The sequence below is a fragment of the Coturnix japonica genome, chromosome 12, assembly GCF_001577835.2.
Source record: "Coturnix japonica isolate 7356 chromosome 12, Coturnix japonica 2.1, whole genome shotgun sequence".
NCBI classification, from domain to species: domain Eukaryota; kingdom Metazoa; phylum Chordata; class Aves; order Galliformes; family Phasianidae; genus Coturnix; species Coturnix japonica.
Window position 1 is genome coordinate 9,254,468 of NC_029527.1, and position 15,072 is coordinate 9,269,539.

Here is a 15,072-nt window from a genome sequence, read left to right on the forward strand (position 1 = left end):
GCATGGGTTTAGGTTTCATTTCTTTACTGAACTGCCATCAGGTCCTGATAAATGCATCTGCTTTCTGCATGTGGTGCACTCAGGTGCTGGGTAGACTTCTGGTATATTTATGCATTGCTGTGGTATGAAACAGTAAATCATAACCAATGTGGCTAGAAAAGTAATGGAGAAGTTGAGAAATCTGAGTGTGGATGAAAGTCCAGTGGATAAAAGACTTGCACCAAAGTATTGATTCTTATGCTTGTGAGATGTTTCTAATACTTTTCTTTTTAAAGATCTGAAAAAGACTTCAGAAAGAACCCCCAGAAATCTATTGCACAACCAGTCAGCTGCTTTGGGCTCATCTATATTTTGTTTGTGAGGTTGTATGAATTTTGGTGATCATGTTCTCTGTGTGCTTCAGCAGACAGAATACTTGGAGGAGATGTAGAGAAAAGCCTGTCTTGCAGTTCTTCTGGGATTTGGTTTGTATTTGATAAATATACATCAGCTATCATATAATGAAGTCCAGCATTCTATTAGTAGCAGTTTTACTCCAAGTCTTTTCCATACTGAGCATTTCTTTCTGTGTGGAGCTTGCAGACAGTGACCAGTGGGAGTTGAGTTCTGAATGTCAACTTACAAATTCCCTCTGGGAGGGAAGGCAGCTCTAGAGACAGCTTGCTTTGATGACATGTAGGAGGGGCTGCAGGTATCCAGTCTGTAGCGCTGCTTTGAAGATAAACATACACAAATCTTTATTTTTAATTTGCTAAAAAAAAATTCAAGCTACCTCTGCTTTTATTTCCTGTGAACTTCCCGAGGGTGGCTTGAAGAACAGCTTTCCTTCTGTGGCGTGGTGCAGAGCCTGCAGGAACTCAGCTTCCATGGGGCACGACAGCAGGCGTAGAGCTGAGGTCATGGTGCAGAGCCTGGAGCCCAGCTCTGTTCTGGGCGCTGCTGCAGAGCGATCCAAGGTGCTGCACGAGCAGGGGCTGTTCCAGCACAGCTGAGCAGTTTGTCTTGGAAATTCTAAACTGCTTTGTAAGGAAGGGTTGGAATTTCAAGTTGGAGGTGAAAAGGGTGTTTTGGTCAAATGATGTTGTTCCATTGGTTACTTTCTGTACTGTGAATCCGAGTGGTATGCAGTGAAGGACTGCAAACATTAAGGTGCTGTTTGTATTGCAGAACATTCTAAAAACATTAATGGAGTTTGTGTGGAGAGGTGCACAGTCTGTTTTTTTGGGTCATGATTGTAAAACTTCTCTGTAGCCTTTTCCTATGGATTTTTGAGTAAATTGTAGTGCTGGGTTCCTTGTTTGTGGTGATTAGATATTAACAGTGTTATAAAGCAGGATGTCACCATGGCCCTTCATTTCCATTTTGACTCTTCCTCCCTCGGGGTAGCATATTGTTTTCTGCTTCCTTTTGAGAAAACTATGGTCCAAAGAAGAGATCTTAAAAGGAAAACAAACATTTAATGATTGTGGCTTTTTTATTGTTTGTTTTTTGCTTTTCTCCCTTTAGGGGATTAGGTAAACACTACCATTACTGTGGCAACACTTCGTCATCCTCATTGAGGAAGAATTGCACCTGCAAGGACATGCTGTAGTGTAAGGATCTGGTCAGTCTCAGTGGGTGTGCAGGGTATCTCTGTATGAAGGGTCCAAGGAAAGCTCAGGAATGAGAAGCCAAAGCTGATTGAGTTGCTTTTTCTTTTTCCTTTTGAATGGAATGGTACTGAAACACTTTATCATCGAATGTTGTCAGTCTGTCTGATTAAAATTCGTAAGTACTTGTAGAACTGAAAGACTTTGCAGCAATAAATTATGGAGTATGGCTCATTAACATAGATTAACATTCACTGTTCTTTGGGGAAGGGTGGGGGCAGATTCCCCAAGTATTCTTGTCTTAAATACTGCTGCTTAATAAAACTAAGAGTGATAATATTACTTCCATCTCTCAAACATGTAGAAATTAAACATCACCAGCTGTAATTTTATGGTGATTTCAATCACTATACACTATGAGTTTGTGTAACTATGATAAACAAATGTTTGTATGGACTTCAACTTTTCTTGTACTGTGTGTGAGCATCTCATAACCTTGTGAAGCCATTTTGAATTGTTTGATTATTAAGCGCTGTGTCAAATAGCTTTCCATAGCTTTCAGATGGAGAAGTTATTAAGCGTTCATAGCTCAGAGATCTGCAACATGCAGGGTTTGTGGGGAGCTTCATGCCAGAGGTTCTGCCACTAAAAACGAGTTCATCTGCTGTGGCACACTTTGGTCAGAGACCTGTTTATTGTTATTGGCAAACTAGAGATGCAGTAGGTGCTAAACTGTGCCCTTTTGCAGACACTAGAAATATTCTGGAGCATAAAAGAGGATTTTTCCTGGGCTGGGCAGAACACAGTGATTTTTACTATTTTTTTTTTCTTTTTAAAATATACATTACTTTTTTAGGCAACAGTACAAAGCCATCTCCAGTCTTCCTCTTCTGTTCAGAGTCATCTTCCTGTGAACACACGCAGGGTGCACTTACTGGAAGTGTGTTTTGTTGTTGGCTTTTATTTTTTAATATTGGTTATAATCTGAGACTGTCCATCAAAGTAGTTCCTTATGTGGAGGTTATTCTTTTTCCAACTGTGCTGCCTTTTAAGTAAGCTTTGTTCACTTTTCATGTGATATCATTAGAAGCATAAATCTGAAATAAAAAAGGGGACGAAATACATTATTCTGAGGCATGTTACAGAAGTTACTTTTGCTTATAATTTTGCATGTCACAATTAGAGCACTGTCAGCTAGAGTGTTTTTCAGTGCTCTTTATGTTTGCAGGATGGAGTCCTAAATCCTTGAGAACAGTGACTTGGGGAGGAATCCACAGGCTGTCACAGATCATCAGTAGATTTTCTGACACTGGCTAAGAGGGCAGGTAATGAACTTAGTTCAGAATGTGGATGATCATTAACTTCTTTAAAGAAGGTTTTATCTATTATGCTGCCTCTCAGCATTGCTGGTAGCAGAGTTGCTCCTGTCTCCCACCATTTGTGTGGCCTTCTGTCGGGCTGTCTCCAGTCTGTTGTGTCCTTGTCTCTTGTGCTGTGGGGTGCTGGTACTCCTCCAGGTGTGGCCTTACCAGGGCTGGGCACAGAGGAGCCATTGCATCCTTCAACCTGCTGACAGTACTTTGCTTAATGCAGTCCAGGTTACCATTAAGTTAGCATTTTTGTGCCTAGTGTATACAAGTCGTCTTGTGCCCTGATTTAAACATGGATGGGTGAGATTAAGCTCTGAATCAGCCTGAAGTCATGCTTGATGCTGGTGTTACTAATTGAAAGACCTCTTGCTCTCTTATTCAGATCAGATGACTGTACAATTAATTCCAGCTTTGTCTTATGTAAAAACATGCTATATTTACCACTCAAATCAGTAATGGCAATAGGAATTGGTAATGAAATTAGAAGTGACCCTACCAAAGATCCGTGGACTTTTATGTGCCTTCTTTTTTTAGCTGTAGGATGCTGTTCTTAAATCCTACTACCTATGGAGCTATAATTACCTGATCCTGAGCTCTGATTGACCTGACAAGTACAGCTGTGTAATAACCATGCTAGGCATACAAAACTCTGCCCTGTCCCTCTTGCTGGTTGTTTCTGCTTAGATTCACATCTTCTCTCTACCACATCTTTCTTCAAGTTGCTTCTGTAAAATTGTGTTGGTTTTGTTTTTTCTTGCCATTGCTTCTTTCTGTCTGTCACATGGCATCCAGTACCTGACTGACAGTGACTCCAGCCTGTTTTTTCTGAGACAGTAAATAGTGAAGAGGCAAAAGGAAAGCTTTCTATGCTGCCTCTCATCTGTGATTGCCAACATTAATTCTTTTCTGTTCAAGTGCAGATGTGAGCAGACCACTGAAGAAACGCTAAGTCTAATGTTTGTTTTTTCCTTTCCACTGAAACAGTTTTGAAGCCCTGCTGCAGTCATTGGTTGTGTGTTGGCTGGATGTGTGCTCAGGTTGGGGACTGCACTCAGGGATGGCTCTGTTATCTGATTGCAATTGTTGCACTTCTACCATGTGTTCTGCAGAGGTGATGGATGTACAAGGTATGGCGGAGTGTGAGTGTGGGCTCGAGGCTGGCTGTGTAAGTATTCCCTGAGCACAAACAAGTGCCCTTCTGCTGGTGTAGGTCATGTATTTGTGTTGGAAGCTGTGCAGTAGTTAAGCAGTATCCGTTAAGCCAATTAGGCTGCCAGAGAAGGGCATTAGAGTTGGAGCAGTGGGATCACAATGATTTCCTGTTCTTGTGTTGCCTGTGTTTGTGTAATTGTTTTTATGGTGACATATCTATATCTTAACAAGTGATGATCTTGAAATTATCGCGGTATCTTAATAAACATTTTTTGACAAATGTATGGCAAAGACAGTGTAAGAGAAATTCCCATTAAAATGTGTATTGCATAAAAAGCAAATGTTGCTATTCTTAGCATTCCTATTTCCCATTTACCTACTGGTAAGATTGGTGTGCCAGCAGATCAGCTGGTTGCTGATATTGGACAGGTGTGTTTGCTGTATGTATACATCTTTCTCTATAGATAGCTGGTTGCTGCTCTGTTTGTTAGAGACTTTAACAGAAGAGTCTGAGCTGAAAACGTGTGGATGATAGTGGAAATGTGATTTTATAGTAGCGTGACTTGGCAAGGATTTGAAGCAGGTGAAGTTGCTATTAACTTCCTATTGTAAAGGTAATTATATTGTTCAGTCCAGAATAATTTGTCTGACGTTATAAGAAAGTGTCTTAAATCACTGAGCATAGTTGCTAATTGCATTTTTCTTTAGGTGCTCCTGCATGCTTAGCAGTGCTGGCGTTCTAGGTTATGTAAGTGCTTTTAGCTTGGCTACGCAAGTGAAGTTGCACGGAAGTTCAGTTCTCTTTGTCCTATATGTGCAAATGAGATTTTCTTAATTACTGCTTGGATCAAATGCTTTGAAGAACTTGTATGAGTTTGTTGGCTCTGAAACTTGACTGACTATAGAAGACATTTTGCTCACGGGTAGTTTGAGGTGCAGGTAAACTCTGCTGAGTCTGGATGGCATTGTAAAACTGTATCACAGTAGTAAATATCTGATTTTCCAAGATACCTTTTTATGCCCCAATATCACGTTATTTAAAGACTGTCAGTCTCAGTAGGACTCAGCCTTATCAGGCTGCCAAGTGCAGATATCCAACATTTACATTCTGTGTTGTGTGATGGTAGCTGTGACATGATTCCAATTAAAAACTTGGTCTGCACATTGCAGATGTCTTCTGAATATTAATGCGTGCTACAGACAGAGCAGATGGAATCTTTTAAAATACAACACAGTGAATGTAAAATTAAGGCTGGCTTTCTAGTGAAAACAGAGGCAATCAAACGCTCTCCCCCCTCCACTGGTAAGTCACAAAGATATCAAGATATCTGTGCATCATCGTCATCATCATCTTTCTTTGCCTATAAGAGGAAACGAGTCCTTTATAGACCCAGATAAAAACCCAGCATTATGTCTAACTGAAGTTGTCTTAAATGCTAAATCTTGCATCAATTCCTAATACTTTTCTAGGTACGTTTGCTCTGTCTTAAAATACTCCAATGTCTGAAAGACAGATAAGGGCAATGAATAATAGTTGCAATGTAGAATGTTATTTTGGGAGGTTTTGTTGACAGAGACTGTGTAGAAGTTTGGGGGTGCATTTAATTGGGATTTGAAGATGTCACCTGTTACTAGGAAAGATTAATCATGAATGGGAGGGATAATGTATAATCTGGAGCAAACGAGTGCCAAAAACATCGTCAGCATTGTAATGTGTTATAAGTTTGGGAAACAGCAGCCTAAGGTGTGGGTTTTGAAATGGAGCAGAAGGGTTCTGTGTGAGTGGGAGATACAGCTTTCTTCCTCCTGGTGTCATTTCATCCTCCCAGGCAGAACGCGGGAGCACCAGGAGGGAGTGGTGGCTGTGCAGAGCGGGGAGAGAAAAGGCAGCACTGGGGCTGAGGGCTGGGAGTTCTGTGCCTCAACTCGCTGGTGGTACTAAAGTAGTTGTGACAGCGCTGTCTCCTGCTCTCCTCAACTGTAATTTTAGAAGAGCTTTTACCTGAGGCTGCATGAACACTAAAGCTCAGAGCAGCGATAGCATTTTCTTCTTTAGCTATGCTACTTCAGTGCAGATATAATGCTTCCTTTATAAGCCTAGCAGCATTGTGCCTTAGTTATTTCTTAATACTACTAGTATGGCTCCTTTTATTTTCATATTCTGTAATGCTTTTCTCTTTACTTGGGCTTTAGCTGCACGATTAAACTTCCCCTTTTCACTCAGCAGTAACCTGACTGCCTCCTGTGCCTGGCCTTGCTGTGCCTTCCAAGGACCTGTGTCTTCCAGCAGTACTTGGGAGAGCTGACATCTCTGCTTGTGTCTCCTCCTTCATTGCAGCATCCTTCATTTTCTGTACAGTGTGGGACTTAATAATTTTTTGGGGAAAAAAAAAGCCTTTCATTTCAGGCCCCAACAGTTCTGTTTCAGTATTGGTATACTGTTATATCTTTGATCACCTTCAAATGTGTCCTTTCTCCTCAGATCTCACCTTAGCACTGGGAATTTGTCTAACCCCTTCTCTGTAAAGCATTGTGGCCTGTTTGGTTTTCGTAATGTATATCATGCTCATAAAGATCAACTCCAGAAGCAACAAAGTGTGATGTTTGGCTAAATCTGACACACGTCAGCAAGAAATAGGAGGGGGGTGTGTGTGTGGGTCACAATGTCAGATAACATGGAGTGCTGCTTGATAGGTGTTTGTTCTCCTGTACTCGGGCTTCAGTGAGGCTGTGTTAACTCCTGAATTGTGAGCACAGGGTTCATTGCACAGCAGGAGTGTGATCCTTCTTGGTATTGAATTAATATCTGCTGGTAAACATAACCAAAATCATACCATGTACCACAGTGCATTCAGCCATGAAATAAAAATACTGAAGTGGTGGTATATTTTTCTCTCAAATGTCTTTGATATAAAAAGACAAACACAAAGTAGTGGTTCTTAAGATGTTATAACCAAAGGTTTCCCCTCATTTTTCCAGAGTCAAGATTTATGGCTTCCCTAAATGTATCAGCTATTTAAAGTCTGCCCGTTCCAGAGCACATCGTATTTTTGTCTTGTTTCTTAAATAAAGCAGCCAATCCAGAATAGCAGAGCAGCTTTAATATCTTTGTGAAACTTCTTTTTTTTAATGGACATAGCTGCCTTGCTTGTTGATTCAGCTTTTCCCTTTAGAAGTAGTCAATACTTCCATTTTGTGTCAGTAATTTTAAATTCTAAATTAAAAAAATCAATTAAATTGAAGATCACAGCATGGTGCTGCTTTGGTTTTATGTTCTATCTCTTGCTGAGTTCTATATTTAAACACTAGGTCTGAAAAAGAATTGATGCCAATGTTTTATCAAACTGTTTAATATCAGTGTAATTTTGTGATTGTTTTCCTACTTAATACATATAAAAGCAGAAAGGCGAAGTGTGTGTGTGTGGATACTTTGGTTTTTAATTAGTACTAATTACAGAGAGCTGCCTTGTACTACTTAGTTGTTGAAAAACTTGTTTAGATTGGCATTTATTACAGTCTGATTGTGTATCCGATGGTGGAAGCCTTGATTCTTTTATAGCACACTGATTTAATTACTAGGTAGCCTTAAATGTGCACGCTTGAATCTTTAATCTTTCTCACAGCAGCAATGGTTCTTATTCATGTAAGTCCATTAACATCTTGGTGTGTAGGAATAGTCTGACAGCTGTAGCCTCGCACTTCCTTATCGTAACGTGATACAGCATTCCATACAGAGTCACACCTCAGATTTATGCTTCGCTCTCCTTCTGCTATTTAAGCTTTAATAGTTTCTGGTGGCAGCTTGCCTGTTGTTTGGATGATCTTCAGTGGTTTGTTAAATAAGAGCAGTTTATGTTCAGTTTTTCTCTTTGTTCACACAGGCTGATTTTGCCCCATTATTTGATGTGACAGTATCGGGACGTGTCTGATGTTTTGCTGATGCTCGTGTTACGTGTCTGTGCTGTTAGAACTTAGGGAGCTCTTCTACTGAATTCATGCTCCTAATCTTGCTCTGTCTTTCATGAGGGAACGCTCAGTGAGTAGTTGAGTTGGTTAGGCTGTTGCCTAGAAGATCTATGATAAAGGAGATTAATTTTCTGTGCACACAAGAACTTTACTTAGTCTGCCTCTACAAATAATAACCACTATCAGAAGCAATCAATGTGCATTTTTTCTCCCAGTTGTAATTAGGGAAGCATTCACAGATCCTGGTGAAAATCATAATCCTTCTGGAATGGGAGCAGTGTTTTCATTTAAGGTGTCTCATACAGCACGGTAACCTCTCATACTCCGCATGCCTGGAATGCCAGTTCTTCCTTTGTCCCTGAATTTTTTTCCTGTGACCCTGAGCAGGTCTTGGAGTTTTATTTATCCTTTCTGTAGGAATATAATGTTCTTAGTACATGGAGGAAGAGGACAGCAGTAGCAGGGGATGGCTGTTGTCATTTCTCTGTACTTCTCAAGCTGTAGTGCTTTCTGTAACCTCACAGTTTGTGAATAGTGCAGACAAATGTCTCACACTATTACCGGGGCAATGCAGCTTGTAAGAAGCTTGCCGCTGTTCTTTGCCAGTCATTTTTCAGTGCACCAACAAAGGGTGGGATCCTGTGCATTGTAGGTTACTGAGTGACTTCACAGCATCATTTCGTCCTTGTGTGTGTACATACATGATGTCCTTTATGTGCACAAACAATCACTACTTATGTTTTCCTTAGTGTGGGAAAAGGAGAATGTGGGTCAGGTTAAGTGATACTGGTATAAAGTTGATAAACACTTATTTAATAAATATTTGATTTAGGCTAGAAAACTTACTGCTTCTAGAAATTGAAGCTATAAATAAAGAGTCCTACAGCCAGAAACTTGGGATTTTTTCCATCAGTGAAACTGCCCTGAAGTGTTCCTGCCCTGTGCTTAATGAAGCCTGTGCTTCAGGTCAGGCTGAGACACGTGCACGTGTTCAGCTGAGGTTTCTGACTTCCACACCAGCCGTTGGTGCTGCTGGCTGAGGTTTGCTCTGTATGAAGCATGGGATGCAAACTCACAGCTTGGTGCCTTTCAGCTGTTGATGTCACTTGCCATCATCGGTTGCCAGGGAGGAAGTGGGGCTGTTCTGGTTTCTTCTGATACAACAGTTTAATTTGCAGTTTTTGTTGTGTTTCCCCAATTAGTGCATTTTGGCTGCCTCAACACGAGCAAGAATGAGCCCTGTGTAATAGATAGGAGATGTGTGATGATTCTGTGATGGTGAACTTTAATGCTGCTGATCGAGCTTTGGACCTAGAGAGAGTTATAATACAATCCTCTCTTGGCAACTTCTTTTTATTGTTCCGATTCCTTCAATTAGCTTGTAAGTGACCCGAGGTGCAGCCGTTGGCGGCTGTTGGGTGTTCTCATTGTGGATACGACTAAGATGAATTGTTTCTTTTTTTTTTCAAAGTAGCGTTTTATGTTTCTTGTTGTGGGCAGGAGCTTCACTGAGGGTTGGTCTGCTTTATTCTGTTTGTGTGTAGGAGGATGTGTGCTCTGCAGGCTGCCTTGGTATCAGAGGTTACAGTCAGCAACCTATGGAATGTGCTTTAACGTTATGAGTTATGCTTTAAATTGGATGCCCTTTTATGTTCAGTGTAGGAACTATTTCCATAAAGGTTGGGCTCACTGTGATGTGTTGGTCCCTGCTGCCCCATCTAATTTGATGGGATCTGCCTGCAGCCCAGCATTGCTGCAGTGGGACCCTCATGAGCTTTGTTCTAAAGCACCCCTCAGTGCCAGGCTGCTCCCTGCCAGAGCATGATTGTTCCATGGGAGCAGCTGTGTGTGTGCTGTCTGCAACACTGGAAGTCATCATAGACCAAGAGCTTCTCCCTGGTAAGCCAGAATAAGAGGTGATCTTCAATAGTAGGAAATGTCATGTTTCAGCTCCTCGGTGTAGGAATAGTCATTGCCTGACAGCGTGTAAAAGCGATGCTGAAAGTTTATACGCGTTTAAACTGTCACAGGTATGAAGAAAAGCAAACTATCGATTTAATCTTAAGTGCTTTGTGGAGGCAGAATAACAGCGCTCTCTTTACTGTCCTTAAAAGGTTATGTTTTTTTGCTTGTTTTCAGCACGGTGGAGTGCTGGGTGCTGTGTCGATGACACTAATCCCTGCTCTGAGATAAAATAACCAGTATTCTAAAAGAAACTGTAGTCTTTGGAAAGTGCTTTTTTTCTGTGGAACCCAAAGTATGTCAGAGCTTTCTGTAACTGTGTCATTGTGTCCAACAGTGTTAAATGCTCTTAGACAGAATAGAATGTGGTCAAAAGGTGGAAAAGAAAGATAATTGTGAGCTATTGCTTGTATCAGTCTGAGCTAACAAGAAGTCTTGGTCGAGTGATTTAATCAATAGTCAGGAAACTCGTTCATATGTTCCTGAAGAAAACTGAAAGCTGTTTTTTAGGTGATGTGATTTGGTTTTGTTTTTGCTAGTCAGTAGGGATAAATTCTATCTTTACATGCCTCTATATGCTTAGGCATCAACGGATGTTTGTTCATGTTCTTTTGCTACACTAAAATGTCATGGTGCATTTTAAGTTGGGTTAGTCATTACTTGTGGCAAACTGAATTTGAGCGGAAAACTTTAGGCTCAAATATTCACATCAGGAGGTGGGACTTGTTAATTATTTAATTGCAGCTATTGTGACGTGGATGAGGTGTTTTTACCGTGAATATGATATTTGGTTTCGAAATTAGTATTTCTCTTGTATCTTAGAACCAGGAATGGGTTGGGTTGCAAGAGAACTTAAAGATCATTTAGTTCCATCTGTGTTGACCTTCTGGAAGGTTTTTCAGCTAAATATGTACTTGCTGGCAAGTGGTTGGATGAGAGCTTTATATTAAAGCATTTTTGTTTGTTTGTAAGAAAGATTTGTATGGGATTTTGGTCGTGAAAATATACTGAAATTGTTCAAGATGTTGACTTTGAATTCTTAATAATAAATAGCATTTGTAATTTTGTTTTTCTTATTTTGCAGCTCCGGTCATTAACCGATACAACAGAAGAGTATCAGGTATGGTTTCCTATTCAGAATTTTACATCTCTGATAAAGTTTTGAAATGTTCATTTGACTGAAAGAATTATATTTAAAACTGTCTTTTCTCTTTATTGCTTCTGCATTTATCATGCTGCTTGTGGTATTTTATGGCATATAAAGTATCTTCTACATGTATGTAGTAGTTACAGATTCTCCTTCAGACTACTTTACTTGAAATTAGAAGTGATTAACCCTAGACAGCCATGATTAACTACCTAAAGATAACCAAATGCCCATCAATCAAATGATTACTTGGGGTACTAATGCACATTCCAGGGCTATGTAAAACTGTGGAAGATGGACTTATTCCTGTTGCTCAAAAGTGGAAACAGCTGTGGAAATAGAGATAAGGAATTGTGCTTGTAGTTCTTTGTGTTTAGTTACATGTAGCAGAGCTTTAAAACCAGCTTGTATTGATTTTCAAACTGCAGAGAAGCTTCAGTAAGATTCAGTGCTAATTAGTGAATTTTCATTTAGGCTTTTAGTTACTAAAGAACTAAACCAGGAGTTCTTTGGGTGCTTGACTCCAATGGCAAGTGCTGATTAATTGTTGTCAATACTTGGCTGTCATTCTTTAAGACTTATTCAGAATACACATTCTCTAGCAGACGGGTGGGATTTGGTCAGGAGGTTTATTAGTGCTGGTTCTGAAAACTTTGAGCAGATGAGTTTACTCGATTCTTGCTTATGAAGTAAAATACTTCTAGAACATCAGGATTGATAAAACTGCTTCAGAACAGGTTAACTATTTGTAAGGTCAGGTAAACCTTTTACACTTAAAAATTACCGTAATTACTTGTCTTCAAGAGAATAGTGAAATTTATTTCTCTCTCTTTTTTTTAAAATCATTAACCAGAAGTGATGATATCGCTTTCGTATCCCATATATGGTAACTCAGTTTCACATGCCGTTGTTTCTTTCCCACCCCTGTAATGCCGAGACCATGCAGGTTGATGGATGGAGGTGGTTCTGCTTACTTGCACTCATTGTTTCTGCTACTGTTGCTAGTTATTTATTTCCTAGGCCATCGTGAAAGGAGAGAGAGTGGTGGCTTGCTTGGCATTAAACTCTTCCAGGTGCTTTGGCAACTGAAAAAGCTCTGCAGGGAATTTCAGTTGCTTCTTGACCAGAGTAGAACAGCTCTATGTACTGGTCAGAGGTTCAGCCTGCAGAGCAAGTGGGGCCTGGCTGGGGAGTGAAAAACTCCATAGGCTGTGCAGGAAGGTCATCCTGGGAAAAGAGAGCTTATCTCATCATGTTGGTGCAGTTCATAGATGTGTCGAGTGGTAAAGCAGTGCTCTTCTGCAGAGGAATGGCCTTCTCCAGGAAGTGCTGGGAGGGAGAAAGAAATAAGAGCTTGATGATTCCCTAGAGCTAAAAGAATGAATTTGTTACATTTGTATAGCATGTTTGGCTATGTAACATTGAGGTTCCATGGCAGGCACACAAACCACAAGCAGCGTGTCTGTCAGTACTAATTTGTATACAAGCTAGTTGATTGACTTGATTAAAACAATCCTCTATTTAGAAAATAATAATTGGTGCCTTTGCAGAAATTAAAAAAACAAAACAAAAACCATGAAAACAACAAAACAACCATCACTGCCATCCCCAATTTTAAGATCTTCTAACTATGGGCTGCAAAAGGCTGTGGTGCTCGTTACCCAGTATAACTCTCATCTTACCACTGCTGTAAGTGAATTAGCCAAGCCTGAGCCTTTTGCTGGTATGGATAACTCATGTTACACTATTTGCCCACTGACTCTGTCTGCACAGGTTTGATTTGGACAACCTGAGAGCCATCCCAATTCCTGCCTGCCTAAGACATGGATTGTGTTGAAATTCATTCTTGCATGATTACATTTCTTGATATTTTCCAAGCATTGGGGCGCCTCTCAAACGTGTTGGTTGGTGGGGTCCCTGTCTATAGTGGAAGAGACTGCAGAGGATGCTGGTGTGTAGCCTGGCCCTTGGTTAGTGACTGCAGGCTGGGTGGGGAAGCTGGGAGACACCAGTGACCCTTCCTGTCACAATAGGTAATTGAAGGGAAGAGAGGGCATTGCGATTAGACCTACTGTATGATACATATGATAACAGTCCTACTAACTGATATGTGGAATTGAGGAGAACTTGCTACTAACGGTATATGAATGAAAGTTAACTGTCTTTTTGGAATGAAGAGTGCCACGCCTACTTCAGTCTCAGTTGGGCATAATTTCTCTTCCTCTTTTAGTTTTAACATCTTTCAAAAAAGTGCAGTTTTTGTCTAGATTTCTATATTACCATTTCTAGACTCCTTCGATTCAATCCACAAAACACCCACCCTCCAGCAGACTTGCTGACTTCCTCACAGGATTAAAAAAAATCTGACAAAAAGACACCCGTACTATAGGTCTGTGACAGATTTTCATCTGTTTTCTCTGATTCTATTCTATCCAAGTGACCTGTTGTGGTTTGTCTCTGTTGCATATGCATGTATTCCCTCCTTAATCTACTTCCAGCCCACGTGGAATAGGAATGAGATTGTAGTTTTCACATTCAGGAACTGTGTAAGTAGAATAATCAGATTGTATAATCTAGGGAATCTGGTTCTTTCCCTGATCTTCTCACGCCAACAGAACATCATGATGATCAGAATCTGTAACTCTGTAATTTTCTTGCTAATATTAAACGTAATTGAAATGGACAAGACCTGCTTTGGCTTAGTGCCTTCAGCAGGGGCTGCAGAGACTCAGGGAAGTGGGGAGGATCAAATTTGCAGTCTGTGGAATTGTGTCTAAGCCCTCTCTGATGATAAAACTGCTGTGTAAATGTTTGTATTTGGAAAGGAAAATTTTGTTTAAAAGTTGCTGAGTCCTGTTTTATTGCGTGTGGCCAATAAAAAATCTGAGATTTGTGAAACCAAGTTAGGAAATGCATGGATTCTTTAAAAAAAAAAAAGAAAAAAAAGTGAGTGTTTCCTTCTAAGGAGGAGAGACATGCTTTTAAGGTTCTGAATGATTCCTGCTGAGTAGCAATGACAGAATTTCATTTGTGTCCTACTAAGTGTCATATCATAACATCTTACTGTTTCAAGCAATTTTTTTTGATAAAAAATAAAAAGTTATTGGCAAAACTCTTGGTAAAGTCCCCATCTTTGATACTAAGGAGAAGTTTTGAACTGGGTTGTTACTGTTTGACAGAATTAGGTTGAAAGGGAGCTCTAGAGGTCACCAGGTCCAGCAAGCCTCTGCTTGAAAAAGCCACTCAGAACAGGCTGCCCAGGGCCACGTCCAGGTCGCTTTTAAAGATCTCTGAGCAGATGTTGGTTCTTGGTGCTGTGCCCAGGCTCCCTTCATCTTCCTGCTCTTATCTGTGTGCTTGCTGCCTTTTGAAAGAGAGAAATAAGTTGAGAAACACTGAGCATGGGAACAGTCTGCACTCAGCAGAGAAGGCTGTTCAGTCCTCATAAGCATGTTCTTAGCCTCGTTGGGGAAGGAAAGTTATCTCCTTCTGCTCTGTGGCCAGTCCAAAAACCTGCAGTTTTCAGTTTGTGCTGTTTGTAGAATTTCTCTCCCACTATTTCAGCTCAAAAGTTTTCTAAATTTCCAATACATTTTGTGATTTAAAGTCTGTATTTGGTGTTTTTGAAGTGTTTACATTCCTTTTTGGTACGTCTTTTATTTCTAAACTGAAATTTCCTCTTTCTTATTGAAAGAACCTTTTTGAATTACATGGCACTATTTCAGAACGAGCTGGGGTTTTAACAGAAGCGCACAATTAGCAGCATTGGACATTTCTTGAGCAAAGCTCAGGTTGTGTTACTGTCTCAAGGTCACAGCTTGTCACTGTGTGATTGCAAGGCATTCTAAGTTTGCAACTCAGCCCACTCCAACTGCTTTCATGAATA

The 15,072-nt window shown here is 40.3% G+C and overlaps 1 protein-coding gene across 1 annotated transcript in view; it reads left to right on the forward strand.

The window, feature by feature from the left end:
* Positions 1–15,072, forward strand: part of PRKAR2A (protein kinase cAMP-dependent type II regulatory subunit alpha) — a 50,973-nt gene that overhangs the window by 6,071 nt on the left and 29,830 nt on the right. Inside the window, exon 2 of the mRNA XM_015874912.2 lies at positions 11,124–11,159. Coding sequence (XP_015730398.1) covers positions 11,124–11,159 — 36 coding nt within the window. The remainder of the gene's footprint in view (positions 1–11,123; positions 11,160–15,072) is intronic.